We start from the raw sequence: 27570 nt of genomic DNA on the forward strand, positions 1-27570 counted from the left end.
GTTTTCATTTACTCTACATGCGAAATGCGAAATAGAGCCATTGGGTTGGCGGAACTATGGTCCAGGTATGTTGTGGGGCCTTTCAGAACAAGTCCACATACCATTCGAATGATCTATGCACGAGAAGAGAAGAGCGGAGAGAAAATATGAAACACGTTAATTAGCATGAAATACTCCCATAGAGCTTGCGTAACTACTATATTGATTGAAAAATGCCGACAAAGATTCTATTTTCACCTCGCCGCTATCGGACCCGGGATGAGTCTCTTGAGTCATTCCTGTGAACTAAAGGGGCCGATCCATGACCGAAGTCCGAATATATCAGAAGCGTGTTTATACCAACTTTCAAACAGGTAAGGTGCGCTTGCTTGATTCCGATTACAGCCGGGCAGAACAGTGAATCTTTTGGAGTCAATGGGTTTCGAGTGGAATTAGTCTGGATCTGAGTAAGAATTTCAAATGAGCTCCCCCCCCCCCTGTCGGCTGTCATCGGCCTGGCATTTGTACGTAAAGACTTACAGCAATAAATTCGTCGGCGTGACTCATCTCAATCCCTAAATCAATTTAAGATTGCATTCCCCAATTGATATTCACACTCTTCAAGAAATTGAGTCACTGCCAGCAATTGTCCTTGCGACTCCGACTGCTTCGACGTTGACAACTCCACATACTTCAATATGTTTGGAATCATACGTTCGGGGCCGGGAAGCATTAGAAGATGTCGTTTTCAAAGATATTACACGCGACGAGAATTGTCATCGCAAGCTGTTGCAGGGGCTATGCCCCAACCTACAATTACCCTTGACCAACCCATAGCACATTTGGCCGAGTGAGTTCGAATCAGAGGAGATCTGAGTCAAGGAGATCTAATGAATTCCCTCATATAGTTCCCATGAATCTCCGTTCTCCACAAACTTGACTCCAGCGGGTCGTTCAGTGTCAAATCTGCCATCAAATACCTCGTACGTTCTACCTCATGTTAGTAACGAAGGATTGATCATTAATGCGAAACCTATTCAGGTTTGTCGGCAAAACAGGAGGGCAAATATTCCATGACATGATGGTTCACCACGGGGTGAAACACATTTGTTAGTATTCCCTCTGGCTTCCCTCAAATCAGGGCTGACCCTTATCCTTGGACAGTTGGCTACCCCGGCGGCGCGATTCTTCCAGTGTTCGATGCGATCTACAAATCCAAGAACTTCGAATTCATCTTGCCGCGCCATGAACAAGGAGCGGGCCATATGGCGCAAGGATACTCTCGAGTGACAGGGAAGCCAGGCGTCGTTCTGGTTACGTCCGGACCGGGTGCAACAAATCTCATCACTCCCATGATGGATGCTTTGGCGGATGGCACGCCAATGGTCGTCTTTTGCGGGCAGGTCAAGACCGGCTTGATTGGATTGGATGCTTTCCAGGAGGCAGATGTTCTGTCTATCTCCCGACCGTGCACGAAATGGAATATTAGCGTTCGAAGCCCGGCCGAGCTCCCGAAACGGATAAACGAGGCCTTTGAAATTGCGACAAGTGGGCGGCCAGGGCCAGTTTTGGTGGAGCTTCCGCAGGATGTCACAGCCGGAAAGCTACGTGAGAATCTTCCTCTTTCCCCAGTCTTGCCACGCCATCGGGGGACAGCCAAGACGGCCATCAACCAAGTGAAACAAGACCAGTTGATGCGTGCGATTGGCGAAGTCGCACGCCTGATTAATGGGGCGAGAACACCTGTCTTGTATGTCGGCCAAGGTATACTTGCAACACCCGACGGGCCTCGACTTCTGAAGGAACTTGCCGACAGAGCAAGTATACCCGTAACGACCAGTCTTCAGGGTCTTGGTGCCTTTGATGAAGAGGATCCAAAAGCACTGCATATGTTGGGACTCCACGGGTCTGGGTATGCCAATATGGCAATCCAGAGGGCTGATTTGATTATTGCATTGGGCTCGAGGTTTGATGATCGAGTGACTGGAAACATCCAGAAGTTTGCACCAGAAGCCAAATTGGCTGCTGAACAGGGCCGGGGTGGGATTGTTCATTTTGATATCTCACCGAAGAACATCAACAAGGTTGTGGAAGCAACAGTGCCTGTGGTGGGTGATTGCGCGTCGAATCTACGGCTTCTTCTTCCACACATTCAATCAGCCCAGCGACCGGACTGGCTATCGCAAATACAAGAATGGAAGGAAAAATATCCATTCCAAGCGTACAACCGCAGCGGCCGTAATGATCAGATTCTGCCACAGAGGTTTATTGAAAGACTTTGCGAGGCTGTAAGTCCTATCAAAGATCGAACCATCATTACCACTGGCGTCGGACAACACCAGATGTGGGCAGCTCAACACTTCCGCTGGAGATATCCCCGGACAATGGTCACATCAGGAGGACTGGGCACAATGGGCTATGGACTTCCTGCCGCAATAGGGGCGAAAGTGGCACGACCTGATGCTCTGGTTATTGACATAGATGGTGACGCATCGTTCAATATGACCCTCAACGAACTGCAAACCGCTAGCCAGTTTAACATTGGCATCAAGGTGATTCTGCTCAACAATGAGGAGCAAGGCATGGTCACGCACCTCCAAACTGTGTACTACGACAATCGATTTTGCCATAGCCATAACCAGAATCCCGATTTTGTCGAAGCTGCTCGGGCCATGGGAGTGCAGGCACAGGTTTGCTCGGAAGTTTCAGAGGTAGATGAGAAGCTGAGGTGGTTGTTGGAAAGCGATGGCCCTGCCCTTCTGGAGGTCAAGGTAGCCCAAAAGGCTCTGTCTCTACCTATGGTTCGATCGGGAAGTGCTCTTGATGATTTCCAGTTTTACGGCGACTCATAATTTTGTGTGGCTGTCGCAATGGACGTAGCACCTTATTAATGGCTGCCAGAACTAGAATCGTGGTAACAAACGCTATTTGCATGATTAAAGATAGATATTAACAAACAAGTATCTTGATTGAACATGAAATTTGTAGAATATTTGTCGCACTAATTATTTTCATGTAAGCAAAGATCGGATAGAAAGCGTCCTTTAGCGGTCTAGCCGGGGTAAGGTAGTACGCGTGTATCTCATTGAAACCTTCTGTTGGAATAGTAAGAGAGTTAAATAAACTCGGTGCTTCACTAACGAGATGTCTTTTTTTCGGTTTCGTCGCTGTTTCTCCCGGGATTCACTCATTTCAAGGTCCCTGCACCCTAGGTAAGAGATTGCTGGAGAGCTCTGTCTTCCCATTGACATGATTATAAGATTGCTCGTAGAGGACATATAGAAAAGTAGAAACCTTCAAATCAAAATAAATTTGTCGGGATTTGCATAGCCTTACGGTTTCAACAAATGAATTTATAATATACTCAGTACTAACTATGAGAATTGCGCATCTAATATATCTGACCCTTTTTCCAGGCTGGAGTTTTCATTAGTGAAGTGAAGCAACATCATTTTGAACGCGGAGCGGAGAGCAATTGGAGAAGAAAATTATCATTGACCGTGTGTATATATAATATTATATACGTTGGCAGTTTAGAAGGAGACTAGAGACCAAGAAAAAAAGACCATCTAAATGCGCTCCAACTTCTGATTTGTTCGAAAGGTGACTCTGAATGTCTTTTAAGTTGTCTTTCTAGATAGGCTAGACATTATTCTTTAATTTATCTTTGAACCATGACAAATGAGATAATTTTGAACTTGTGATTCAAAATTATGGAACCCACTGTAAGTACTAACTAAATGCTTTTCGTCGAGCTTTGTTCCAGGATTAGCCAAGGTAATCTAAGCTAACAGCTATTATAAAGATAAGATTTCCGCAAGCTCTCTCTACCTACTTTATACCGTGTTCCTATCCACATTGTTCAAAGCCACTCACTTTACATACATGCCTAATACAAAAAATCAATGTTATAAAAAGTGAATACCTGCAGAGAGCAAGGGTACTTGAGCGACGCAGGGATCGAACCTGCAATCTCTTGAGCCGAAATCAAGCGCCTTACCATTAGGCCAGCCGCCCTGACGTAATAATTCTCCAATTAAGGCTCATACACCGCCCGAGGGATTACCGTTAAATGCTCGTCAGGCTGACTTAATCTACCACTCACATGTAACATTGATTGTGTTACACCTCTACCAGAAAATACATATTTAATCGACTAGCCCATAGATTAGCTAGCTATCAAATAGTGTACCAGTGATGCAGATTCAGTGTTATATAGTTAAAGTACATTTACTATTAGTAATTAAGGCTTTTATCTGTGTATTATAAGCATAGTATCTCTAAAGCAGATCACTGAGGGTAGAACTCCTATCCCCTTTTTAACTCTTAGGAGGGACTTGTTAAACCGATAATGTTCTACTATAGAAATAGCTAGTATAGTATAGGTTATGATAGAAATATAAGAATATCTTTTGAGATATTCTTTTCAACTAATCCCTTTTCGTCTTTCTACATAGCCTGAGTAATCATATTAATGTATCTTTTACTCTACGAAGTAAGACGAGAGTGAGTTCGAAGTCAAGTTAAACTGAATTGAAATTATACTAACTACGATACTAAGCTATTTCACAGGTATGGCTTATGACTGATTTAAGGGGACGCCCTAGTCATTTCTCATAGCAAGACCAGTTCTGACCCTCATAGTGCAGCCCGTCAGTTTGCGATGCAAGATTTCTGGGAAACAGAATCAGCTCGCTAGAACCCATTCTAGGTTAACTTCTCACCTAGGGCGGCTGGCCTAATGGTAAGGCGCTTGATTTCGGCTCAAGAGATTGCAGGTTCGATCCCTGCGTCGCTCAGTCTTTTTGAATCCCCTCGTTTTTTCTAGCGTTTCCTGATCGAATGCTATATTTCTGTCTGATATTTTAAATGTCCTTTTTATCTGATATTTTGAATGTTTTCATCAGATGTTTTTCTCATATAGATAACCACGTTTACCTACCATAAACAAGTAAGATCGAGGAAAACTCAGCCCCAAGCAGAGCTAGCTGTATGGAGTTCTGATCAGCATTGCGAAAAAGATAAAGGATCAACCAAACGTATCCTACACAACGGGGTTTATTTGAGCTCATATCTTCAACGGTAGCTTTCATAGCTTTTTCTGGCGAGAATTTCCGGATCACGCAACGAATGTTCTTTTCGTTGGGATTGGTAGATATTCGACTTTTAAAGCATTTGGACCAGCTAGTCGACCTACATACAGTCAAGCGTTCTTGGTTGCCCAACGAGAAATAAATCCCAAACGTGCAACCTATATTTAGGTTGAAGCCTAAGGGACACAAAAGAGGTAGTGGTCAACCATGAATACCAATTGTCATGCGGCAGGCTGTATGCCCTCTATGACTGGGTCGAAATGAGACCTTAGAATCGGCGATCCAACGGGTCAAGCACTGTTCGCCCGGCGACTCAAATGCCCCCCCGCAGCCACGCTAACCATTTTATTACGTACGCACTATCTAGACAGTGCTTTAAATCTGAACTTATTCTCAGGTGCTGCATTTGCTTCAGAGACCCAACCTTGGAAGTACCTTTGAATATCTACTTGTCCTTGCTCATTGAGCAGTTTAGTCATACATATACCGGGAACCCGGAGCGGTGACGGCGTTCCAAGAAACCCCCAAGAAGCGCATACCTCGCTGCTTTACAATATCGACTGGAAATACCTACAGCCGCAAATATTGGGCTAACATCAAACAAAGTAATTAAGTCCACAATTTGAAAGAAACGATTTGGTTTTTTTTGGAGTGTGAGGTTGACCTGTAAAATTGGTACATGTCGGTGGCCAAGTGCTCGGCGACTCGCAAATAGTAGTCGCCGTTCAGGTTCCGTCCAAATTGCCAACAAAGACTCATTTTCACCACGCCCCCGAAGAATTTTGTGGTTCTATGCGTCATTTGCCGCTATTCTCGGCCGACATTTTATTCCTCAAATAATGTGTTCTAGAATGACTGCGGATGTGACTTTTCAGTCATCTCGATCTTCTTCCTTCATTCACTGCTACGCGTCTGCGTCTGGGAGCATTTAAGCCCTTGCACAAGCATACTCTTCATTGGTCTGAGGACAAGAGGTGCAAGTTACGAAGCATCATGGAAGCAAATAATAACCAACCAGCTCAATGTGAGCAGTCAGAAGCGGCTCCTATATCCAAACATGACCGTGGCTGGCGTCGAGTTATTCGCAACTTTACCCCCGCGTGAGTTCCCTTGAAAAAGATAGGATGTGTGATCTATTGCTTCTAACAAACGCTCAAGCTGGTTTTCCGTTAATATGGGGACAGGAATCGTTTCAATCTTGCTCAACACTTTGCCTTACAACGGACGATGGCTATACTATATCTCGATCATCATTTTCGTCTTGAACGTGGTTTATTTTACGATCATCCTGGCCATCACACTTCTACGTTACATACTCTATCCGGAAATCTTCAGAGTCATGGTTACCCACCCAGTACAATCGCTGTTTCTGGGCACATTTCCGATGGGTCTTGCGACAATCATCAACATGTTCTGCTTCGTCTGCGTACCCGCATGGGGTGACGGAGCTGCTTATTTCATTTGGGCTATCTGGATCTTTGACGCAGTGGTGTCCGTGCTGGTTGCTATCGGGATCCCCTTCCTGCTGCACGTTCCCCATATTCCCAACTGATGTTCACAATTCGACTGACTTTGTTCCTCTAGGATGACGAGTCAGAAGACCTTCGACCTTTCGTCAATGACGGCTGTTTGGCTTCTGCCGATTGTGTCGTGTGTCGTCGCGGCCGCATCGGGAGCGATCGTAGCGGATGTCTTGCCCAATATCCATCTAGCTCTGGCTACCATCCTGGCTAGCTATATTCTGTGGGGAATCGGCGTTCCTCTGGCGCTCATGGTTATCTGTATTTATCTGCAACGCCTGATGTTCTACAAGCTTCCGCCGAAGGCGATGCTTGTCAGCGTTTTCCTCCCTCTTGGTCCTCTTGGTCAGGGTGGTTTTGGGTAAGTCTCTCCTGAGAAATCTGGCCATTTAATGACGCTCTTGGTCACTGACAGTTCTATCATTCGTTTAGAATCCAGAAACTCGGCAAAGTGGCACAAAAGGTCTTCCCTCAGACGAATACCCTGAGTGCCACCACTGGTGATGTCTTTTACAGTGTTGGATTCATGATCGGGATCTTGCTGTGGGCATTCGGTTTGGTGTGGCTCACTTTTGCCGTGACTACTTTGATAACTACGAAGAAGTTCCCGTTCAACATGGGCTGGTGGGCGTTGACTTTCCCCCTAGGGGTCTTCACCACTTGTACTTGTACCATGGGCAACGAGCTTCCCTCGCGATTCTTCTCAGTTCTTGGCACAGTGAGTCCTCTTCATATCACCAAAATCTTTGGATTTGATTTCAGCCGCTAACATAGCTATAGATATTCTCCGTCTCGGTCTTACTGCTGTGGCTTTTGGTCAGCTTCCACACGATCCGCGGCATTGCTCGTGGGGATATCTTCGTCGCGCCATGCCTTAAAGATCTGGGAAACGCAAGGTCTCGGTCTGGCGAGAAAGTGTGAGGCACCAACCCGTAGTGGTTAGTTAAAAAAGCAACATCATGTGGAAATAGATGCGCATTTCGATTTCCTTGAATGATGCTCTTTGTAATGTGTGAGAGGTATTTCTACCATCACTTTGACTGACGTCACTGGAGTGAACTGGAATACTCGAGCTAGACATGCTAAAAGAATGCATTCGCCACAGATAGAGCTCGCATTGTTTGGCTTGGCCTATGCAGCAGTCGAGGAGCAAGCAGCATGACCGCTAAGCATGACCGCTACGCAAGGACTCAAGACCGGGACGCCGGTCAATCGCCGATTGACAAGTCCCCCACTTTCATTGGACGATATGACCCCCGAATTGTACATTAGAATAATTAGAGATAACCAGAAAACAGGGACTTTTGAATTAACAGTGCTTCATCTCTGTACCCGTGCGCAACGGCGGTTTAGGGAGATGCGAGGATCCCTCCTTCATGTGCAAGGAAACCAGGCTATACGCGGACTAAGGGCCGGACTGAGCCTTTGAAAGGCTATAATCCGGGGTAAAGCTTAGGCTTGAATGATTTAAACCTCCCATTTTATCAAATCGCAAGAATCCTTCAATCTCCCCCTTCTCCCCTCCGGAAGGGCTCAAGATGGTCGCGGTGGCCCTCAATCACGACGGGGAAGGGCTCATACTTTTCACTCCGGGCGTGTCCGCCTCGCCGGAATTACTGCGGACGCCCGAGTCCCACTTCAATTCCAACTTTGCCCAACACCCTCTCCGTTCTATCATGGCCAGAACTAAAAGGAGCGGTTTGGTGTCACTGGCATGCACCGAGTGTCGGAAACAGCATCTGAAATGTGATGCGCACAGGCCGACGTGCTCGCGCTGCGTCCAGCAAGGTTACTTTTGCCAGTATCTTCCTTCAAGACGAGGCGGCCGCAGGAAACCCCGACAGGACTCCGATCGCCGGCTACCGTCATCCAACAACCCCGATGAGTTGAATACTACATCGTCCCACGATCTTGCGTCGGAGTTGATGAAAGAGATGCAGCCTGGGTATCAGGCTCCTCTCGTCTTGCCCGTTTCCCGGTCGGAACATCCAGATACGCCAGATAGCACCACCCCCCAACGTGGAACTGGGTCAGTCTCTTGGTCGATAACTACTCCGAGGAGTGGATTGAATCAAGAACAATTCCAGCCTACACGGGACCTGTGGTTTCACGATGATCGCTTTCTCCGGCTCTTCTATGAAAACTTCCATGTCGCTCATCCGATCTTGGTGCCCAGTGCAGTCTATCATGATCGGCAGTACCCGGATTTTCTGCAGCTGGTCGTGAATTTCGTTGGATCTCACTACATCCCATCAAGTCCTACTCAAGAATACAAGGACAAAGTTCTTGCCGAATTGACTTGTCATACCGACCGATCACCATGTATGGTTCAGGCTTGGTTGATATACTCAATTGCGATTTACGCCCGTGGAGAATGGCAGGAGGCGCAGGACGCCTTCTCCCATAGTGTGGAGATTGCTTTGGAAATTGGCATGAACCGTCGCGAATTTGCCATGACTGGACGCCCCGAGAATAGTATTGAGTCCGAGAGCCTCCGGAGGACCTGGTGGGAGCTTTACGTGACTGACATCTTTATCGCCGCTCCGTCCAAGAGTAATACCTTCCTTTGCAGCTCAATGGCCCCAGAAGTGGGTCTACCTTGTGAAGAGTCTGTGTATACAGGAACATGCGATATTCCAGCACCCCGGAAAATCCTTGACTTCAAACGCCGCATCTTTGCGCCCGAGGAAACCGTCTTCTCCTCCTTCAGCTATCGCATCGAGGCTACTACCATTCTTTGCAGAGCGCTTGTCTTGAGTAGACTTCGAGACTACCATCGCGATCATCTCCAAGCGGTTGAAAATGCCCTTGTCAGCTGGGTCAATCATTTGCCTCCTAGAAAGCTGGACATTGTCGATTCGTACGGCAACATTGATGAGATGATGTTCCAAGCGCACGTTACGATCGGATATGCCACCATGCTTCTACATCTTCCCCGAAGCGATCTCCAACCTGTCTTGTCCCAAACAAATGACCTATTCTGGCCCGTTGCTACTCGTCATATGGCCTCTACGCTGAATCGTCCGGTTCACAGCATCAAAGCTACCGAGGCTTCCAGACGAATCTCCGATGCCATTTCTCTCTGCCCGAACGTTCTCAAACATTCCCCCTTTGTGATACCAGCTTTGGCACTTTGTGGAATGATTCAATTGGCCACTTCGGTCAAGCACACCGAAGAGTGCTTCGACCATCATTACAATCGAGTTACCCTTATACTCGGGTGTCTGAAGAGTACGAAACGAATATGGGGTCTCGCGGATGCTGCCTACAACCACCTACGCACCTCTGCAGCAGACGCATTGTCAGATTCGATGGAGCGATGGAGCACGGAGCCGCTTCGGAAGTTCTTCCCTACAGATTCAACACCTAGCAGTGCCGAGCGCACGACAGCTCAGCCATCACGGCCTACATCGGCTATTTCAGAGGGCCAGGATTTGATGTTTCCCCCAATTGTGCCTGCCTTTATCGATCCTACGTGCTACAATGATTCATTCTTCACTACCATCCCGGAGTTTGATATTAGCTAAGGGTACATAACGAAAATATAGTAATGATAACACTTAATATATGATGATTCTACGTTATTTGATACTTCTCATCTATACTGCCCAGTCCATCAAAACGCCGCGGAACTATGGGCTTGGTGTCGATGTACAGTAGACTCTCCATATCCCTGCCGGAATCTGGTTTTATTGGCCACCACTCCTTGATCTTCTCCGCGAAGTTATTTGGCAAAAAGAACACGTATATCGAAACTGGCCGATCATAATGGTTTGAATTACCCTATAGAAATCCCAAAAGGGATGCTGAACAGTGCGCGTGATAGCTGGAACCGGGGCTTATCTTTCGGAGATTGAATGAGCGGTATGTAGGGGCAATCGCCGATTGCTCCCAACGTCATTGTCCGTCGGCGATTGCGCAGCACTTGCAATGTGTCCACCTCGATATCTTTTATAAACTGTCTTCAACTTTGTTATAATCCCCTGTTTGTCATAGCGAACTGATCAAATAATCAAGTTATACCATCATTTCTTCCAATATGCTGCCTCTTATGCTTCCCGTGTCCGCTACAAGCGCCACGATCGACAAAGGATCAGCCACACCTTATCGGCGATTTAAGGAGCGATACCACTTAGGGGAACTGGTGCAAGACATTAAGGAACATTTAGGACACTCTGGGGGGATCTCATCCGAAGATGTTGACTCAGACTATCTTCGGTCATTACTGGGGAAGTACATATCGGACCCGAGCGACTGGATCCAGTATTTCCACAACGACCGCAGCAAGAACTATACACGCAATGCGATTGAGAATATCAATCACAAAGCGAACATTGTGAGTACATACACATTCCTTAAAAAATATTTTACTAGACTAATTCTTGCAGCTTCTTCTAGTGTGGAACCCTGGAAAAGGATCACCCATCCACGACCATGCAAATGCTCACTGCATCATGAAAGTTCTTGCTGGGGAACTGCATGAAACCGTTTACAAATCACCCGATAATGGGCCTGGGGAATCTAAGCCATTGGAAATCAAATCTTCAAACACCTTCGGTATGAACGAAGTGACTTATATTTCTGATGATATTGGACTTCATCGCGTTCACAACCCCAGCACCGAGCAGGTGGCTGTTTCGCTACATTGTAAGCAAACAATGTCACAGACTCTTGTATAGCCCAGACTAACAATTTATTTTAGTGTATACACCTCCAAATGCAGCTGACTATGGCTACCATATTTTCGATGAAGCTACGGGATCTGCGAGCCACGTACCACAGGCGCGCTCATATTTGAAGCCCCAAGAGAACTAGGGGAGGAATGATAGTGGAGATTCAGAGGATTTTTGTCCATCATGGGGCCAAATCTTCCTTCTGGAAAGGGTGTCTTTAGGTGATGAGCATTTTTCTATTGGAGTGCATTTCTTTGCGTTTTTTTCATGCGCTGATATCCCCATCTGCGAGTCTCAAGTTTGGATCGTGTTTTCCTTGTTTTCTTTGCGATAGATTGTACACAAATTGAATCCACTAGAACTGAACAGTATCACACTATACCTTGACTTAACTGGGAAGTATATCGCAAATTGTAACTTATCTTGCAACATGGTTATGCCAATGAAGCTTTATACTTCCAATTGGGCTTCTTTAGTAAATACTGCTGAGTCGTGGGGAAGGCGGTGTGGCCACGGACCCTGCTGATCGCCGCTGAAGCCGGAGACGATCGCTCATGTGCACTCACACCACTAAAAATCTCGGTGGATTCTGTCTCAAGTTTTGCTTCCTCTGGTGACCAGCTAGGGCGGCAGTGTGCCTTGTGTCTAGCTTTCTACTAGTGGGCATCAGGGGCCTCGAGAGCGCCTAAAGTGTGCCCGTCACTATTTCACCCCGCGTGGTTATCTCCAAATGAAGATCCCAGGAAACCACAATGCCGAACGGGAAGAAAGAGACAACACCTGCGCGGCCGCGCAGAGATGTGCTGGCCTCGCTGCGAATGGCATCAATGGAGGAGATCGCACGAGCTTCGCTGCCGGCTGGTACGTCATAGGAATGTTGCGATCGATATATGACCATGCACTAATGCCACTCGTCAATAGAGATCATTTCGTCGATTCTAGACTATCTCGACCCCGTCGATCTTATTCGTGTCGCCCGATCGAGCAAACTTCTACATGAAATGGCGTATGACGACACCCGATGGGTGCAGCGATTGAAACGAATTGGGTGTTGGGACGAGGCAGACGCTCGGAGACACATCGAGGCAACTTATGGGACCATTGCCAATCCAGAAATTGCAGCTCAAGAGGATATGTCCGTGGAGACGAGCGGCGAAGTGCCTGTGATTGCTATCGACCAGGCCCCTTCTTCGGATGTTAAGGAGCTCTCTGACGGATTCGATAAGATCGAGCTGGTCAACACCAGCTTACCGCCTGAATCCTCAACGGGTGTTGAAGACGACCCCGATCTAGTCATCATAAAGACCGCCAAATCAATACGGGGTGAGGCGCGTCAGGAATATGGGAGAATCCATGGCGCTTTGGCGCCATTCTACAATGACATTGCAAAGAAGGGGCCTTCAGTGGATAACTTGGTTTTCGCCCAGTATAAAGACCCGCAAGCACGGGCTCAAATGCTGTCGCAACTGGTAGCCTTCTCAAAGTCCGATATGACAGACGGTTGGCAAGATCGGACAGATCGTCTTCAAAATACCGTGGCCATGTTTGAAACTTCGGCACTGAACGAGTTCCGAAGTGCATACGAGTCAGACGACATTGATGAAACTATGCGCAAATTCTCTCATGTTCTATGGACACTTAACGGCGGCAAAGCGGCTGTCGATCTTTTTATACATCACAATCACTTGATGACACGCAAAACTGAGCTCGGGACAGTTGCGGACTGCATTGATGCCTCGGGGAAAGTGAAGTTGGAGCATACACAGGCGTTCTTTACACGACTGAGTGTTGCCTACAACGAGGAAGTGGCAATCATGAATCGCGCATTTCCACCTGAACTAGACGTGGCATCTCCCTTTATGGAAAAGGTTGGGCAAGATGTGCTCTACCCATTCCTCACAACTATCTTCGATGAGCTGCATCGCACTAATATGGAATCTTACCTCACGGCCGTCTCCGTCACATTTGTACAGTGCATGAACCTGTCTGAATCTCTGTTGCCAATACGCAATTCTGGCGATAAGTTTGATCAGTACCTGGATTCTGTTGTGATCAAAATTTATGAGCCACACATCGATTTGTACTTGGCGGAAGAACTCGACTACTTCCGGAAGGGATGCGAGGCGACAATTGACGACTGGGATCGCCAGCTTTCAGAGCAAGCTGCCTCGACTGAGTCATTCCTCATGTCCAATGTCAATCGTCAAGCTGACAAGCGAGACTTCCTCACCTCGTTCAAAAAGGTGATCATGATGCCTGTCAATATTCTCCCAAGTTTCTCGGGTAGCAAGGCCAGCGGGGACTCCAAAGCTGACTCCGAGACGAATGGAAATAACCCATCTGCTGCGAAGAGTCCCAATCGGTTCTCCACTATCGCTTCACCGGCACCTCCAACGTTAGAAGAGGCCCCTACCACGGAATTGGCAGCCAAGGCAGCTATCATGAAAACAAAGATGGAAGGAATCAAGAGCTTGTTCAGCATTGAAATTGCTCTGAACCTCGTTCACTCAGCCAAGTCCAGTCTGGAGCGAGCCGCTCAGTTTGTCCGGTTGGGTGGGGAGTATGGTCGAGCTGCCAAGCAGCAGTGCGAGGCCATTTTCGTAGCCCTTCTTCGTCTCTTGGGCCTTCGCCATGTCATTGTTGGCTTTGACAAAGCCGTGGACCACCTCTCCAACTACCGTCCACGAGAGCAGGATGAGCGCGATTCCTCAGGAGTCGAGCCCCTTGTTACTTTCTTGGAGTTGGTGAACGTGGGTGATCTGATCTTGCAAATGGTGGACGTATTTTATGAGCAGGAGCTGATTGGCACGAGACTGACGGACCGAAATGATTTCCTCGATCCAGCAGTCAAGGAAAAGAAGAAATTCGAACAGATGCTTGATGAGCGCGTGGCAGCTGGGTTGAATAAGGGCATAGATGTCCTTATGGAAGAAGTGGATTATATCCTCGCCACACGACAGGTCGCTACGGATTTCAATCCTGGCGTCTCATCGGATCCTCATCGACAGACTATGGATGTGGGCATCAGTCAAGCAGCCGCAGCAGTGGTGGATGTGGTTTCGTCGCACACTCAGATGTTGGTGGGCAGCACTGACAAGAGCATGCTGGATGTCTTCAACCAAGAGGTCGGCTTGCGCCTGTTCACTGCTCTTTGCAAACATCTGAAGCGACAGCGGATCAGTGTTGAGGGATCATTAAAACTGATCAGGTATGTATCATATTAATTCTCTTTTCCTACTCCACTACCCGTACTAATTCAATTTCAGTGACATGAACCACTATTTCAAGTTCGTGGAAACCCTCCGGAACAACGAGCTTCTCCTCTACTTTAAAGCCTTCTGTGAACTAGCCCAGATCTACCTGATTGACCCGTCTGACGCGAAGGAATTGGCGACGATCATCGCCGACGCCGACCGGTTCCACGGAATCTGGCGAGTCGAGGAAGTCTCTGAATTCGCGGAGCGCCGGGTTGACTGGTACCAAGTGAAAGGTGATGTGGAACGAGCCATGTACGGCATTGGGTGTAGCGTGATGTAAACAGTGATAGATACCCCCGAATTGCATAGCGAATTGGTTGGTTTTATTGAATGTACAGATATTGAGTACCTGATAGACTAAGGTTTCGGTGATGTTCATACGGGCATAAGCTCCAACAAAATCTACTTAACACTAGACTTTTCCTATTTTGCAGAACTTTATTCGCCCTGATCCTGACTCTGAGATAATCTCTTTCTTTACTAGCACTTTCTTTATGAAGACACTATTATCCGCTCTTTCTGCTCCTTCGACTCCTTTCTTGCGCCGGCCCTTCCGCAGGGTAACATCTGACGTCAACAGGGTCACGGCGGCTGCTGGAACATCCCCCTTCTGTTTGATACAGACATCCAGACTTTCCGAACCAACACCCGCTACGGTCCGGTTGCAGCTTCAAACAGTATAGGAATCGACATGAGACCCATGGTTTTATTCGTTGTACCTTCAGACACTATGCCTCTGGCAGATGCGCCTAATCCCAGAAGTCGGCGGGAGTGACGCACCTTCTTCCCGTTTGGGAAGCTACTAAAGCTATGTTCCTGTGAGAACCACGGATCTGGGGAGTAAGGCCTCTAGCGAGGTGTTATATCTTGCTAGCAGATTGCGCTGGAGGTTAAAAGATCCGGAGTTAACTAGTCAGTGCTAATTCTACGATCCGGCGCGTATTGCTACAGGCTGACAGGTCTAACACCGCTGCATCAGAGATTCAGTCCGAATCAACAGTCCTGATTCACAGAGGTTCGTCTGATCTACCCGATTTATAACCGCTTTGTTTTACTGATTGGTGAACCACTTTTGGAAGTCACAGTCTTCTCGCTTATAAAGACCAGAAGATTACCTTCCCGACCTTCCCGAAAGGACTATGGCCTCCGACTCTTGCAGGAGTTGGTTACTACTGATACTTCTTGCGCTCTTCAGCAACTTCATTGCAACTATCGAAGCCAAGACAGTTGTGGTGACAGCCCATACCACAGTGGAAGTGGCATCAACCGTGCAAGGGACGCCCGCCATTCCCAGTCCTGCCTCGTACACATCGATTCCTGATTTCAAAGACACCGTTCTTCGGGTTACGAATGAATATCGAAAAGCCCACGACGCAGACCCTTTAGTCTGGAATGATACGTTGGTCGAATATTCTCGCAAATGGACGCAGGCTTGTATCTGGAAACATTCGGTGAGAGTTGTCCTTCGTTCATAAAGTCAGAGTATATCGGGTCTAGAATTCTGTCCTAACCACATATTTTCAGGATGGCCCATACGGGGAAAATTTAGCATTTGGTTATCCCAATGCTTCTTCAGCAGTAGAAGCTTGGGGCGATGAGAGAGAATACTATAACTTCGACAAACCAACCGGATTCAGTGAAAAGACTGGCCATTTCACGCAACTGGTGTGGAAGTCCACGACGGAAGTGGGATGTGCTGCGATAAACTGTGGAGATACCGAAGACGATAAAGTACGAAGAGATGCTGGCGATAGCAGGGAAAGTCGAATTGTTCCGAGAGAGCCTGATGGTAGCACACGGGCGCAGGGTTGGTACGTGGTATGTGAATATAAGCCAGCAGGTAATGTGGTCGGCAGTCACAATGCATACTTCAAGAAGAATGTGAAGCCAAGCGAGAAATCATCTTCTCCAACAACGTCCGCTACTACAACATCGAAGAACCAACCAACAGGAGGGGCGGTAACGAAGGCTGGGATAAGTTCCACAATGTGGGCAACTTTGCTGGCTCTCGGGACTGTCGCTATTGGGATGAGTCTGTATACTTAGCAAGGAATAGCTACGAGAAAAAACTAGAAGATGAAGAAACCACAGCTATGGCGTTCGTAGGCATTTCTCATGCTTATCCACATTGCACATCAAGAGCTTCGTCGGACACACAGCTCAATCTATTGATTTTTGAGAGTCCCCGATCTTCAGCACAGAAATATGGCTGGATCATAAAACTGGGGCACGTAGAAAGCCGGGCCCGAAAGGCAGAGGACGCCGGCGAGAACAAAGGAAAAGAAAAAGGAAACACATTATATGCGAAAGAAAAAGTGGGGGAAAAAGAAAAAGGGTTCGTCAACCAATGACCTCCTCGGTCTCCTCGATGATCTCCTCCACAATCTCCTCCACCACGGTGTCGCCCTCCTGCTGGTTGCCGACGCGGGCATCCTTGGCCAGCTTGGAAGAGTCGGCATCCTCCGGCAGGCCGAATGCCTCGCGCTCCTCGGCCATAATCTCCTTCTCCCGGCGCAGCCAGGCAAGCCACTCGCTGAGCACGCGCTTGCGCTGCTCGACCACGGCGGTGTTGGCAATATCCACGGCGTAGCGGTCCTCCTCGTCGAATTCCTTGGAGTACTCGCGTAGGTTCTTGCGCACCTGCTTCTGCTCCTCCTTGCTGAGCAAGGTAGGGGGGCGAGGGCGCCAGAGGAACTGCTTGAACTTCTCGGTAGGGTTCTCGGAAAGGGTGTTTCCGGCGAAAGTGTGCAAGTTCCAGCCGTTTTCCATCTACACATATAATTAGTATTAATTCATATAGTTTGAGAACAGCGTTGGATCTTACCGAGTGAGTCCACACACTGGCACTGCTGACCACGTAGCGACCTGTGGGGTCCCACTCAATGTCGGTCACGCCGTAGTGTTCAACGGTCTTCATCAATTGGAGGTTGGCGGCCACATCCTTCTCAGCCTCGTTCTTCTCTCCCTCAAAGTCCATGTCCCAGAAATCAAGGTCGAAGTTGGACTGGGAGTGAACGGTAGCAACAACGACGAAACGGCCCTTGGGAGACCAGTAGATGCCGTTGCTGGTCTTCTTCTCAACGGTACGAATAAGCTTGAAGTTGCCAATAGTGTTGCCCTTCTTCTCGGGAGCGAAGAAAGAGACGGTAGTCTTAGGGAGAACGGCAGCGCCGGTAGGGGCCTCGCCGTTAGCGATCAGGACGAAACGAGAACCGTTGGGCTCCCAAGAGAAGTTAATGACAGTGTCCTTGAGACTGTCAACGACCTCGACGGGCACACCCTTCTCGCGGACCCGGAAAATCTCCAGGTTGGTGGCCATGGACTTCTTAGACTTAGAGTGGCGGTCGACCTTGACGCAGACGTAAGCACCCTGTGATTGCCAGTGCAGCTTGACATCGGACACGTTGAACAGGTTACGAGTGCGCACAATCTCCTTGGAGGGAACACTCATCATAGCGACACGGGCGGGGTTGCTACCGATCTCAGGAGTCCAGAAGCACAGGAGCTGCTCGTATTGCTTGATACCATCGCGGGTGACGGTGGCGGGGGACCACTCGAAGTCGTTAACACCCTCGACCTTCACGGACGTGCGACCAAGCAGGTTCATGTTGGGGACCTCGTAGATGGAAATGGACTGGCCCTGGTGCATGCGCGCAACATACTTCTCGTCAGCAGACCACTTGAAAGCAGGCCACTGCACCTTCTTCTTGGGCTGGACATCATCCTCCCCGGCGGGACCAGCAGCCAGATCGTGGGAAACGAACGACCGCAGAGGTTTGCCTGACTCGATATCCCAAACGATGATGTTCTTTCCATCTTCCTCGAAGGTCAGGATGGGCTGACCCTCCTCGACCTGGATCGGGCGAGAGGACCATGTCGTAAGGTAGCCCTCCAGAGGGGAGAATTCAACGAGTTGTACGAAGGGGTGAGGGAACTGTTTCTGTTTGGAGAAGGAGGCGCCGCCCCAGAGTTGGACACCCTGAGGGTGGACGGAGGCAAGGAAGGTACCCTTGGGGGACCATTGGACGAAAAGTTGTGTCCAGTGAGCGCGATCAACGACATTCTCTGGGGGGTTGGACTTGTTGTTCCAGAACACGCCGACCTTGTCGTTCCGGTAGAGGGCGAACTGATCGCGGGCGTTGGAATCGGCCATCCAGGAGCGCAGGTGCTCCTTCTCCTTGAAAGGCTCCAACTCGGGAGCGTGATACTCCTCCTCAATGCGTCCCTCGCGACCATAGCGCTCAATATCCATAAGCTTGTTGACGGCCAGGGTGTGCTTCTTGTCGAGGGGGACGCCGTGCAGCTGCTTGACGGCGGCGAGTGCCTGCTCGGGAGTCTCGTATTCAACAAAGGCGAATCTAGAGAGAAAAAAAAAACCATATCCTAGTCAACCATTTGATCCACACCACATAGATTTGTCGCCCATTCATCCTGTACGCACCCTTCGGACATGCCCTTGTCGTTCAGCGGCATGAAAACAGCATCTTCGGAGGTGCGTCCCACGGTGTTGAGTTTTCTCAACAAGAACTTGACGAGTTTCTGGCGGCTGTCCTCGGGGACTACGGGAAGGCCGTCGATCACGACGAAAGTGTCCAGGCCCTCCTCGAGCTTGACTTCGTACTGCTCCTTGAGATCTGCCGAGAAACCGATATTAGAGAGGGGCACACACGCCAAAAAAAGTAGGGTTTCCAGGGCGTACCGGAGAAGTCAATCTCCTCCTCCTCTTCCTCGTGGAAATCCTGCTCGGTCAGGGTGTCGAAACTGGGCGCCATGATGGGTGGACTTGAGGCGACAGCCGTAGATCAAGAGCGTTGCGTACTGACTTTGAGGATTTTCGGCCAGAAACAAAACTCGCCGCCAAGCGGGTTCTTTGTGCGCGCTGACTCAGCCGTGAAGAGATCCAGCGCGATCTGCTCACGTGATGTGTCCAGATCATGTGATTCAAGCTTTTGTTGGTATGGCTGAGTCAGCATCTTCCCCGGGCGCGCATCGCCAGTTGGAGTTAGCAAGTTGCTCTCGGAGCTACTGCCGACGTGGGGATTGCCTTTGAGTTCTGGACCTTGCGGACTTGATGCCTTGTAGCTGCAAAGACCAGCCGTGAGGAACACTTTTCTTTGCTACATCTTGACTGTTTCTCTCGCTGCGTCTTCGCCTTGCTCATTGCGCCCTCGGCTCGCCTGTCCTCCCCCGCCGCTCTTAAGCGCCAGTGCGACTATACCCACCTGACCTTCCTCGAAGTACCTACTTGCGCGATCGACACAACTGTTCAAACACAGCAGCCGAAGCTGTATCGAGAGTTGCTCTTTACCTCTGAAACTTGGAAAGCATTTATTTGGAAGCGATTGGCAAGATTTGAGGGCGGGCAAGATGTCACGTATGTTCCCTCGGCGTCGTCCCGGCTTCAATTGCCGGCTCACACCTGGAAGCTTCTTGTCCTTGTCTAACGTGGCGCAATAGTCTCATCTGAAAAGCGCGATGAATACTCGGGGATCATTGACTCGATCCTCTCCAAGAGTGACCTCAATACCGTCTCCGAAAAACGAATTCGCAAGGGTCTTCAGGACGTCATTGGCTATGATCTCACTCCACAAAAGGTCCGCATAGCCCGTGGTTATTGCTTGCGCATTATCACCACCGCGGCGTAGCGCGAATGCTTGAGGATAATGGCTCGCTAACAATGCTTTTGCAGGCTGAGATCAAGCAGCTTATTATGGAACGGTTTGATATCTTCGCGGGCAACAACGGCGTTCAAGTGCCCGAAGAGACCACAGCCAGTAATGGCCATACACACGCCAATACTGCCGCCGCAGTCCCTTCTCCACCACCGTCCTCGTCGCCTGTGAAACGCCAGACACATAGTGAAGAAGCATCTGAACCTGCTAGCGCCTCGCCGCCCCCTAAGAAGCGAAAGCCGGACACCGATGTCGACGCCGATGCCTTGTTCGCCGCCAAATTACAAGCGGAAGAGAATATGCGGGCACGGCCTACAAGAGGCGCGAACACACGACGTGCAGCTCCTACTAAGAAGAAGAGCAAGGCCAAGACCGCTAAACGCGTCAAGGCGGAGGATGACTCGGACATTGAGTCGGGATCGGACACCAAGAAGGAGGTCAATCGAACTGGAGGCTTCCACGTACGTATTCATTTTCCAATATTCTGCCCCATTCAGAACTAATTGCCGTTGTTAGAAACCCCTTAATCTGTCCGCTCCTTTGTCTGCTCTCTTGGGTGGAGAGACTACTGTACGTCTGGTCCTGTCCTCGTCCTAATTCTGTACTAATCTTCGAATCAGCTCTCGCGCCCACAAACTGTCAAAAAGGTATGGCAATATATCCGTGAAAATGAGTTACAAGATCCAAGCGATCGACGCCAAATTCGCTGCGACGACGCGATGCGCGCTGTATTTAAGCAGGACCGGGTCCATATGTTCACCATGACCAAGATCCTCAATCAGAACTTGTATAACCCGGATGAATAGCCATCGTCTGTTCTTGGATGACGGGGCTCTTAGTCCACTTCAACGAATTTCGTCTTGTTCTATCATTTGCTTTCTGCGATGCATGGGGATGCTGGCGTGACGACTCCACCTTTTGCCGCCTATTGAGGCTTTCTTTATGGCGCCTTGTGCTTTCAAGATTTTGGTTCTTTCTTGCTCTCCAGCGGGAGTTGGTGCCGCCCTTGAGTGGTGATATCTATCGTTCTCAGATAATTGCATACTTGAGTTTCGTGATCTCTATAAGTCTTGGTTTGGTTCTGCGGGGTTGGATGTAGCAAAAATAAAGCTCACGCAACCTCGCGGGTGGCGATATTCGTAACAAGACTGTCTCGAGCTTCATTAAGGAATGCCTGATTATTCATTTCTCGAGAGCTAAATTTGAAAATCGCCACATTTCAGTCACTATGGAGAATATGGTAGCAGCTTCGTGCTGGATGACATATAGTTCGCTAGAGAATGTTCGAGTATGGTAGAAACTGCAGATATCTAGTAAATCATCCAATGGTTGTTGACTATCTGTGATTCTGGATAAGCAGGTTTCCTTTGGCGAATGATATCCAGCATGCGAAAAAGCAATTCGTTACTTTGTCCTTTGCAAACGAAGATTCCAGCTTTGTTGCTGGCAGATGCCACCGCGGAGGCTGATCAGTCAGCGAGATCGCACTTTTCCCCCATCCCCCACCAACCTTCAAACCCCAAGAGAGCTCCGCAACTCCCACCTCGTTGCCATTGACAAGTAACTGCAGCGCCGATCTTGACTCCCACGGTCCCCCGCCATGGCTGACAACACCCCAACTGCCCCGTCATCAGGCCACGGTCGTGGTGGTAGCCGCCGTCGTGGCCGTGGAGGGGCCCCTCCCTCTGGCCGTTCTGATGAACCGCGCAACGCTGGAGATGGCGCAGGTCGAGGAGGCAAGTCCCGCGGTCGCGGAGGTCGAGGCTCTGGTGGACGCGAGAAACAACGGAACCAGGATGGACCCGAAGAAACTGAGACACAACCCACGTCGCAGGTTGCGACAGTAGGGACACAAGAGGTCCCCGCCGCTACCGATGATGCCGACGATGGAGAGATCTGCTTCATTTGTGCGTCGACTGTTGAACATACGTCTGTGTCGCCTTGCAATCACCGGACGTGTCATATCTGTGCGCTCCGCTTGCGCGCCCTTTACAAGAACAAAGGCTGCGCTCATTGTCGAGTATGTCTGTTCCTTGCATTTCCTTTTTTTTTTTTTTTTGGTTGGCCGTCGGCTCCGTCGCAACACATACTAATCTGTCCTGATGTATAGACCGAGTCTCCCTTTGTCATCTTCACCGATGATCCCGTGCGACGATTTGAAGAATTCGAGAAGAAGGATTTCGCTCGGACCGATGAGAACTTGGGTATCCATTATGAGAAGGACGAAATCTTTGAAGACACAGTGCTGTTGCTTCGATACAACTGCCCGGATGAAGATTGCGATGTCGCCTGTCTTGGATGGCCGGACTTGCATCGTCATGTAAAGAGCAAGCATGGAAAGGTGATGTGGTGAGTTTTGATCTTGTTCCCCAGATGCGTATCAAACGATTCAAACGGGATTGTAACGACTAAGCGACTGATCCGTACTTTGTGTGACAGTGATCTTTGTACACGGAACAAGAAAGTGTTCACTCACGAGCACACCCTTTTTACCATGGCTGAGTTGCGGAAACACGAGAAGCATGGTGATCACAAACCCGGTGCTATCGAGCAGAGCGGCTTCAAGGGCCACCCAGAGTGTGGATTCTGTCGGCAAAGATTCTATGGTGATGATGAGCTCTACACCCACTGTCGTGACAAGCATGAACGATGCCATATCTGTGACCGCCGCGCTTCCCATCGCCAGCAACAATACTACATTGACTACAATGCTTTGGAGGGCCACTTCCAGAAAGATCATTTCCTCTGTCTTGACAAGGAATGTTTGGAAAAGAAGTTTGTAGTTTTCGAGTCGCAGATGGACCTAAAGGCCCACCAGATTGAGGCCCACCCAAATGGAGTCTCCAAGGATGTGCGACGAGACGCTCGGATTGTCGATCTCGCCGAGTTCGATATTCGGAGCCCATATCAGCCGCAGCGTCAGCGCCGCGGTGCTGGTCGTGGCCGAGATCCCAATGCCGAGCCTCTACCTGTATCTAGTGCACAGCCTCTCGGGCGTGCTGAACAAGCCTTCCAGCGGCAACAAGCTATCCAAAGCTCCCAGTCCGTCACCACTCGCAGTTTCGGTGGACAGCTCAGCCGAAATGAGACCCAAACGGTACAGGCACCCGCTCGGTCAGCAGCAGGTACCCCTAACCCGGCAGCTCGTGCTCGACCACCACCTACTGCAGAGTTGGAGAGTCTTAGCCTTGCGGCCACCTCGGCAACCCTGAGCCCGCAAGACCAAGCTCGTCGCTTGCGTCATACCACTGTGGTGGAGCGGGCTTCAAATCTCCTCCACAATGATGCGACCAAGCTTGCTGAGTTCCGGACGAGAGTGTCCAGCTATCGCACTTCGTCTATCGGTGCTACTGAGCTCATCGATGCGTTCTTCTCTCTGTTTGATACCTCTAGCTCGGAGTTAGGTAAGCTCATTAAGGAGCTTGCCGATATCTATGAAGACGAAAGCAAGCGCACAAGTCTTCTCCAAGCATGGAACGACTGGCGCGCTATCAATGAGGACTACCCTGCTCTCCCAGGTCCCGGTGGTCTTCTGCCTGGCATGTCTCCAGGGACAGTCAGTACCGGTGGCAGCCGTGTCTTGCGGCTGAAGTCTTCTACCGCTCAATCATCTCGCTCCGCCGTTGGTAGAAGCGGCGCCATGTCCTCATCCTCCGCCAATCCATTCCCTCCACTTTCTGCAGCCGTCGGCAGCTCATCTCGCCGAAACAATGCTGCCACTTCTACTCCCTGGGCTGCTGCCGCCCCTCCACCCTCCATCAGTCGCCCGTCATACTCAAATCCACCCAGTCGCTCGTCTCCAGCCATGGGCCCTAGTACCGCAGCCCCCGTCACTGGTGCGAACGCTTTCCCCGCTCTCCCCACGGCCGCGAAGCCAAATGTCATGATGCCCGGAAAGACGCGCGGTTACGTCCGGTGGGACGAGCGTAAAGGCCCCGCTGCTAATGCATGGGGATCTAATCCGTCTTCTGGTCTTGCATCTCCGGCAGAGCCGGTAGATGAGTTTGAGGACGAGCCTAGCGATGGAAAGAAGGGGAAAAAGAAGAAGGGCAAGCAGACCCTCTTCCACTTTGGTTGATTGGTGATAATACCTCAACCGCTTTGTTGAATATTTTGTGAGCGTTAATAGATGGATGAGTAAATAAAGCGAGTCAATTTTGTAAACTGTTTCCCTTGATCTCGGTATCTCTTAAGGATAGAGTTAACATGTAATTAGGTACCAATACAGCTGTAGCCCGGCCGGTTGTATTCTTCTATTCATGCATGATATTAGGTCGTCATTGCTTGACGTATCACGACGTTTCTCCTTTCACTTCCACTATGCGATACAATGGACGAAATGTATACGCTGTAATAAGGCTTGCATATGAGATCAAACGTGGTTTGATCTCCCAGATCATCCTTATACCAACACAACGCTGTCATGTCCAGTAGATTCAGGCTCAGAATCAGAATCGATCGGTACAGGATCCGAAGGAAGATCCCTAGTCGAATTGCCCTCAGATGCTTGGTCCGCGCGGGAAGTAGGGGCAGTGCAGGCAACCTGAGAATCATCTCCGGTTCTTTCTCGTTCATCCAACATCGCAGAATCAGAATCACTTCCCTGATCCGCTTCCTCGTCGATGGCAGCCATGCGCAATGCAAAGTCATCTTGGAGCTTGGCAAGATGTTGACGAAGTGATATGCCATCCATCGTGCCATTTCGAGCGAGTATGAGCTCTTCACGTAAAGTAAGAAGCAGTTTGCGCTTCCGAGCGATAACAACAGCGCGTGATGTGCTATTTCGACGTTGAGTGAGCTGGTCCATAGACTCTGAGACCGTTCTGGCAACCTCCAAAACTGCCGATGGGAGGTCGACTAGCTTCGCCAGCTCGAGACCATATCGCCTGTCCGGGACGGGTCCCTCAGCGATCTGGTATAGCATGGTCATCTTGTTCGCATAGGGTGTGATATCGGCTGCCAAATGGAGGTTTATTACACCGCACCGCTCTGACAGGATGCGCGTTAGGTCATGAAAATGCGTGGCAAACCAGACCAGCGCATTACTGGCGAGAAGAGCCTCAGCTAGAGCGACAGCGATTGCAAGACCGTCAGTCGTACTCGTGCCGCGTCCAAGTTCGTCGACTAGAACCATTGCTCGTGGTTGGACGTGTCGCAGAATAAATGCCATCTCTCGCATTTCGGCGGCGAACGTGGAGACATTGGCGTCAAGATCGTCGCTGGTGGCTACACGTGCAAATAGCTGGTGCACAATCGGGAACGAGGCGTACTGCGCGGGGACGAAACAGCCAATCTGTGCCATTACGGTCATCAAGGCGAGGGATCGGATGTATGTGGATTTGCCGCTCATGTTGCATCCGGTTATGATCTGGAATCGACTTTGTGGTGTGGCACAGGCATCATTTGGAATGAACTTGCTAGAATGGATGCGTTCCCGGATAGGATGACGGCCAGCCTTGATGACCAGAGTGGGCGTGAGCTCGGGGCGTATATAATCGTGGCTTGTTGCTAGTTGTGCAAACGCTGCTAGCATGTCGAGCATTGCGATTGCCTCGCTGATGCGGAAGAGTCCTGCGACCTCGGCACATACATCGTGGAGGAGTCCTTGAACTGTCTGATCGCTCATACTGATTACTTCGTTATGTGCGTCGGTGATCTTCTGGTTTAGCTTGACCAAGTCCAGAGTTTGGCACTCCATCCGGTTCTTCTTGCGGTAAACATTAATGAAGGTATCTGGCAACGGTTCTGGATTGCCTGTTGGGATACAGATGTAGTATTGGCGGGCTGTGTCATACTTGAGATCCAAGCTGATATCAAATGTTTCTGTCAATGATTAGCGATAGGGTAGAAAGAGAAGCGTGAAGCCTTGCCTCCTAGTTTCGTTACCAGTTCTGCTGCATCAGCATTGGCCTCCTTGTAGGTTTGCCGCGCGACATCCAGAAGGCTACTGACGCCAGCCTGCCTTCGTTAGTATTGGGTGTTTAACGAGTGAAACAACCGAAGAATTACCTTCACGCAATATATCCGTTGGTTCCGAAGGTCCAGTGGCTTGCTCTGGTATGTGACATTCTCGTTTAGCGTCTTCTCGATAAGTTCCTCGACAGCACGATGTCCTGCAGGATGACACAACTACTCCATTGTTAGCCCCAGTATGGGTATGGTTAAATGTGACAAGAGTACCTCTCGAATGGTGGTCAAAATCTCGCTCTGCGCCGCACCTAGTGCTTGGTATATCTTTTTGATCGCCGATACATATGTCTTGAGCATAATCACATGGTTGACTGACTGCTCAATATATTGGGCCGTTCGCTTGGTAGGCACGAGAATGATCTTCACCGTAAGTTGGGCCTTAACAGGTGCGACATGGGGCCAAAGGAACATACCGAAGTCAAGACTTTGTCCGCGTCGATGAACCCTTTCAAAGATTGCCGGACCGATACGAGCATGTCTTCCTTTGTAGACAAATCCTCTACCGCATTGTATCTCGCGGTCAACTTGACTCTTTCGGTTGAAGGTTGAAGGATGTTGGCCCGGAGTAACCTGGCTCCCATCGGCGTTGTCGTCTCGTTGAGTAGACCGTACAAGCTATCTTTCGACTTTGCATTGTGAAGATTTTGAATGAGTTCAAGGGAGACGATGGTGGCCAAGTCGATGGTCATTGAGCCCTGCGAGGGTTCAAATTTGATCCGCAGTGAGTGAGAGGCAAATACACGCTGTAGTTCCAACTCGATATACTTGAGAGCCTGAAAATCATTAGTAAAATTGCACGATGTTGCTCAATTGGACAGTGTTCGTACCGCCGCAAAAGCGCACGCTGCGAAATAGTTGCCTCCCAGCGTCACCTTGAGGGAATCCACCTCATCTGGGAACGCAAGACGATCAAGGTACTCATGGCCAGCCTTATCAGACCAGCACCTGCGGTCCACAAAAGTGAGGATTGGTTCGGACAGATTCTCTTCGATGATGTATCGCAGTTTAGACTCTATGGCGGTATTCATGAACAGGATCTCACTCGGCTCGAAGACGCCAATCTTGGTGACGGTTTTGACGTAGGTTTGACTGTCACAGATCTGGCATAAGACAACCTCGGCGGTGGCTAGATTCACGAATGCTAGTCCAACAGTGGATGAGACTCCCCGCGATTCACTGACAGCGCAGACGATGTCCTGAGAGGCGACACTGGTGGCTGTGGTCGTAGGCCGGGCAGTTTCAGCCCGTCGAGTACTGCCCCTGGTAGTCAATGGAACAAACGAATCGAGTGTGGAATGCCGTGAGGATATAGACATTGTGTCGATTACGGTGGGATGAAAGGAGGGTGAGATGAGGTGAGAGAAGAGGGAACCTAGGCCATTGAATCTTCTGCTCTTAACCTGCGG

General features: G+C 49.5%; 10 protein-coding genes across 10 annotated transcripts; 8 read left to right on the top strand and 2 right to left on the bottom strand.

The window, feature by feature from the left end:
- Positions 1 to 1057: 1057 nt before the first annotated feature.
- Positions 1058 to 2831, top strand: N7458_011149 (uncharacterized protein; the record flags this gene model as incomplete). Its single annotated transcript, XM_056914531.1, has 2 exons — positions 1058 to 1088; positions 1144 to 2831. 2 exons carry the CDS (start codon positions 1058 to 1060, stop codon positions 2829 to 2831), a joined length of 1719 nt encoding a protein of 572 aa, XP_056763380.1.
- Positions 2832 to 6065: 3234 nt separating this feature from the next.
- Positions 6066 to 7513, top strand: N7458_011150 (TDT family transporter; the record flags this gene model as incomplete). Its single annotated transcript, XM_056914532.1, has 5 exons — positions 6066 to 6172; positions 6231 to 6599; positions 6657 to 6953; positions 7025 to 7310; positions 7373 to 7513. 5 exons carry the CDS (start codon positions 6066 to 6068, stop codon positions 7511 to 7513), a joined length of 1200 nt encoding a protein of 399 aa, XP_056763381.1.
- A 617-nt stretch (positions 7514 to 8130) lies between these two features.
- N7458_011151 (Zn(II)2Cys6 transcription factor) lies at positions 8131 to 10119 on the top strand (the record flags this gene model as incomplete). The annotated part of the gene is made up of 1 exon (XM_056914533.1): positions 8131 to 10119. The coding sequence occupies one exon, from the start codon at positions 8131 to 8133 to the stop codon at positions 10117 to 10119; it is 1989 nt and encodes a 662-aa protein (XP_056763382.1).
- A 512-nt stretch (positions 10120 to 10631) lies between these two features.
- N7458_011152 (Cysteine dioxygenase) lies at positions 10632 to 11407 on the top strand (the record flags this gene model as incomplete). Its single annotated transcript, XM_056914534.1, has 3 exons — positions 10632 to 10928; positions 10981 to 11239; positions 11295 to 11407. The coding sequence occupies 3 exons, from the start codon at positions 10632 to 10634 to the stop codon at positions 11405 to 11407; spliced, it is 669 nt and encodes a 222-aa protein (XP_056763383.1).
- Positions 11408 to 12017: 610 nt separating this feature from the next.
- N7458_011153 (uncharacterized protein) lies at positions 12018 to 14802 on the top strand (the record flags this gene model as incomplete). The annotated part of the gene is made up of 3 exons (XM_056914535.1): positions 12018 to 12126; positions 12187 to 14473; positions 14532 to 14802. The coding sequence occupies 3 exons, from the start codon at positions 12018 to 12020 to the stop codon at positions 14800 to 14802; spliced, it is 2667 nt and encodes an 888-aa protein (XP_056763384.1).
- An 859-nt stretch (positions 14803 to 15661) lies between these two features.
- N7458_011154 (putative extracellular SCP domain protein Pry1) lies at positions 15662 to 16568 on the top strand (the record flags this gene model as incomplete). Its single annotated transcript, XM_056914536.1, has 2 exons — positions 15662 to 15973; positions 16047 to 16568. The coding sequence occupies 2 exons, from the start codon at positions 15662 to 15664 to the stop codon at positions 16566 to 16568; spliced, it is 834 nt and encodes a 277-aa protein (XP_056763385.1).
- Positions 16569 to 16862: 294 nt separating this feature from the next.
- EifCb (translation initiation factor eIF3 core subunit b) lies at positions 16863 to 19379 on the bottom strand (the record flags this gene model as incomplete). The annotated part of the gene is made up of 4 exons (XM_056914537.1): positions 19222 to 19379; positions 18964 to 19156; positions 17347 to 18880; positions 16863 to 17291 (listed from the first exon to the last, which is right to left on the bottom strand). Exons 1-4 carry the CDS (start codon positions 19292 to 19294, stop codon positions 16863 to 16865), a joined length of 2229 nt encoding a protein of 742 aa, XP_056763386.1. The 5' UTR covers positions 19295 to 19379.
- A 510-nt stretch (positions 19380 to 19889) lies between these two features.
- Positions 19890 to 21000, top strand: N7458_011156 (SWIB/MDM2 domain protein; the record flags this gene model as incomplete). Its single annotated transcript, XM_056914538.1, has 5 exons — positions 19890 to 19896; positions 19980 to 20116; positions 20212 to 20655; positions 20711 to 20764; positions 20815 to 21000. 5 exons carry the CDS (start codon positions 19890 to 19892, stop codon positions 20998 to 21000), a joined length of 828 nt encoding a protein of 275 aa, XP_056763387.1.
- Positions 21001 to 21794: 794 nt separating this feature from the next.
- Positions 21795 to 24272, top strand: N7458_011157 (E3 ubiquitin-protein ligase HEL2; the record flags this gene model as incomplete). Its single annotated transcript, XM_056914539.1, has 3 exons — positions 21795 to 22214; positions 22305 to 22543; positions 22634 to 24272. 3 exons carry the CDS (start codon positions 21795 to 21797, stop codon positions 24270 to 24272), a joined length of 2298 nt encoding a protein of 765 aa, XP_056763388.1.
- Positions 24273 to 24596: 324 nt separating this feature from the next.
- Positions 24597 to 27480, bottom strand: N7458_011158 (MutS family protein MSH4; the record flags this gene model as incomplete). The annotated part of the gene is made up of 6 exons (XM_056914540.1): positions 24597 to 26017; positions 26065 to 26152; positions 26204 to 26323; positions 26375 to 26524; positions 26578 to 26937; positions 26992 to 27480. 6 exons carry the CDS (start codon positions 27478 to 27480, stop codon positions 24597 to 24599), a joined length of 2628 nt encoding a protein of 875 aa, XP_056763389.1.
- Positions 27481 to 27570: the final 90 nt, after the last annotated feature.

This window comes from Penicillium daleae (assembly GCF_028827525.1).
Source record: "Penicillium daleae strain IBT 16125 chromosome Unknown utg000008l_segment0_segment0, whole genome shotgun sequence".
NCBI classification, from domain to species: Eukaryota; Fungi; Ascomycota; class Eurotiomycetes; order Eurotiales; family Aspergillaceae; genus Penicillium; species Penicillium daleae.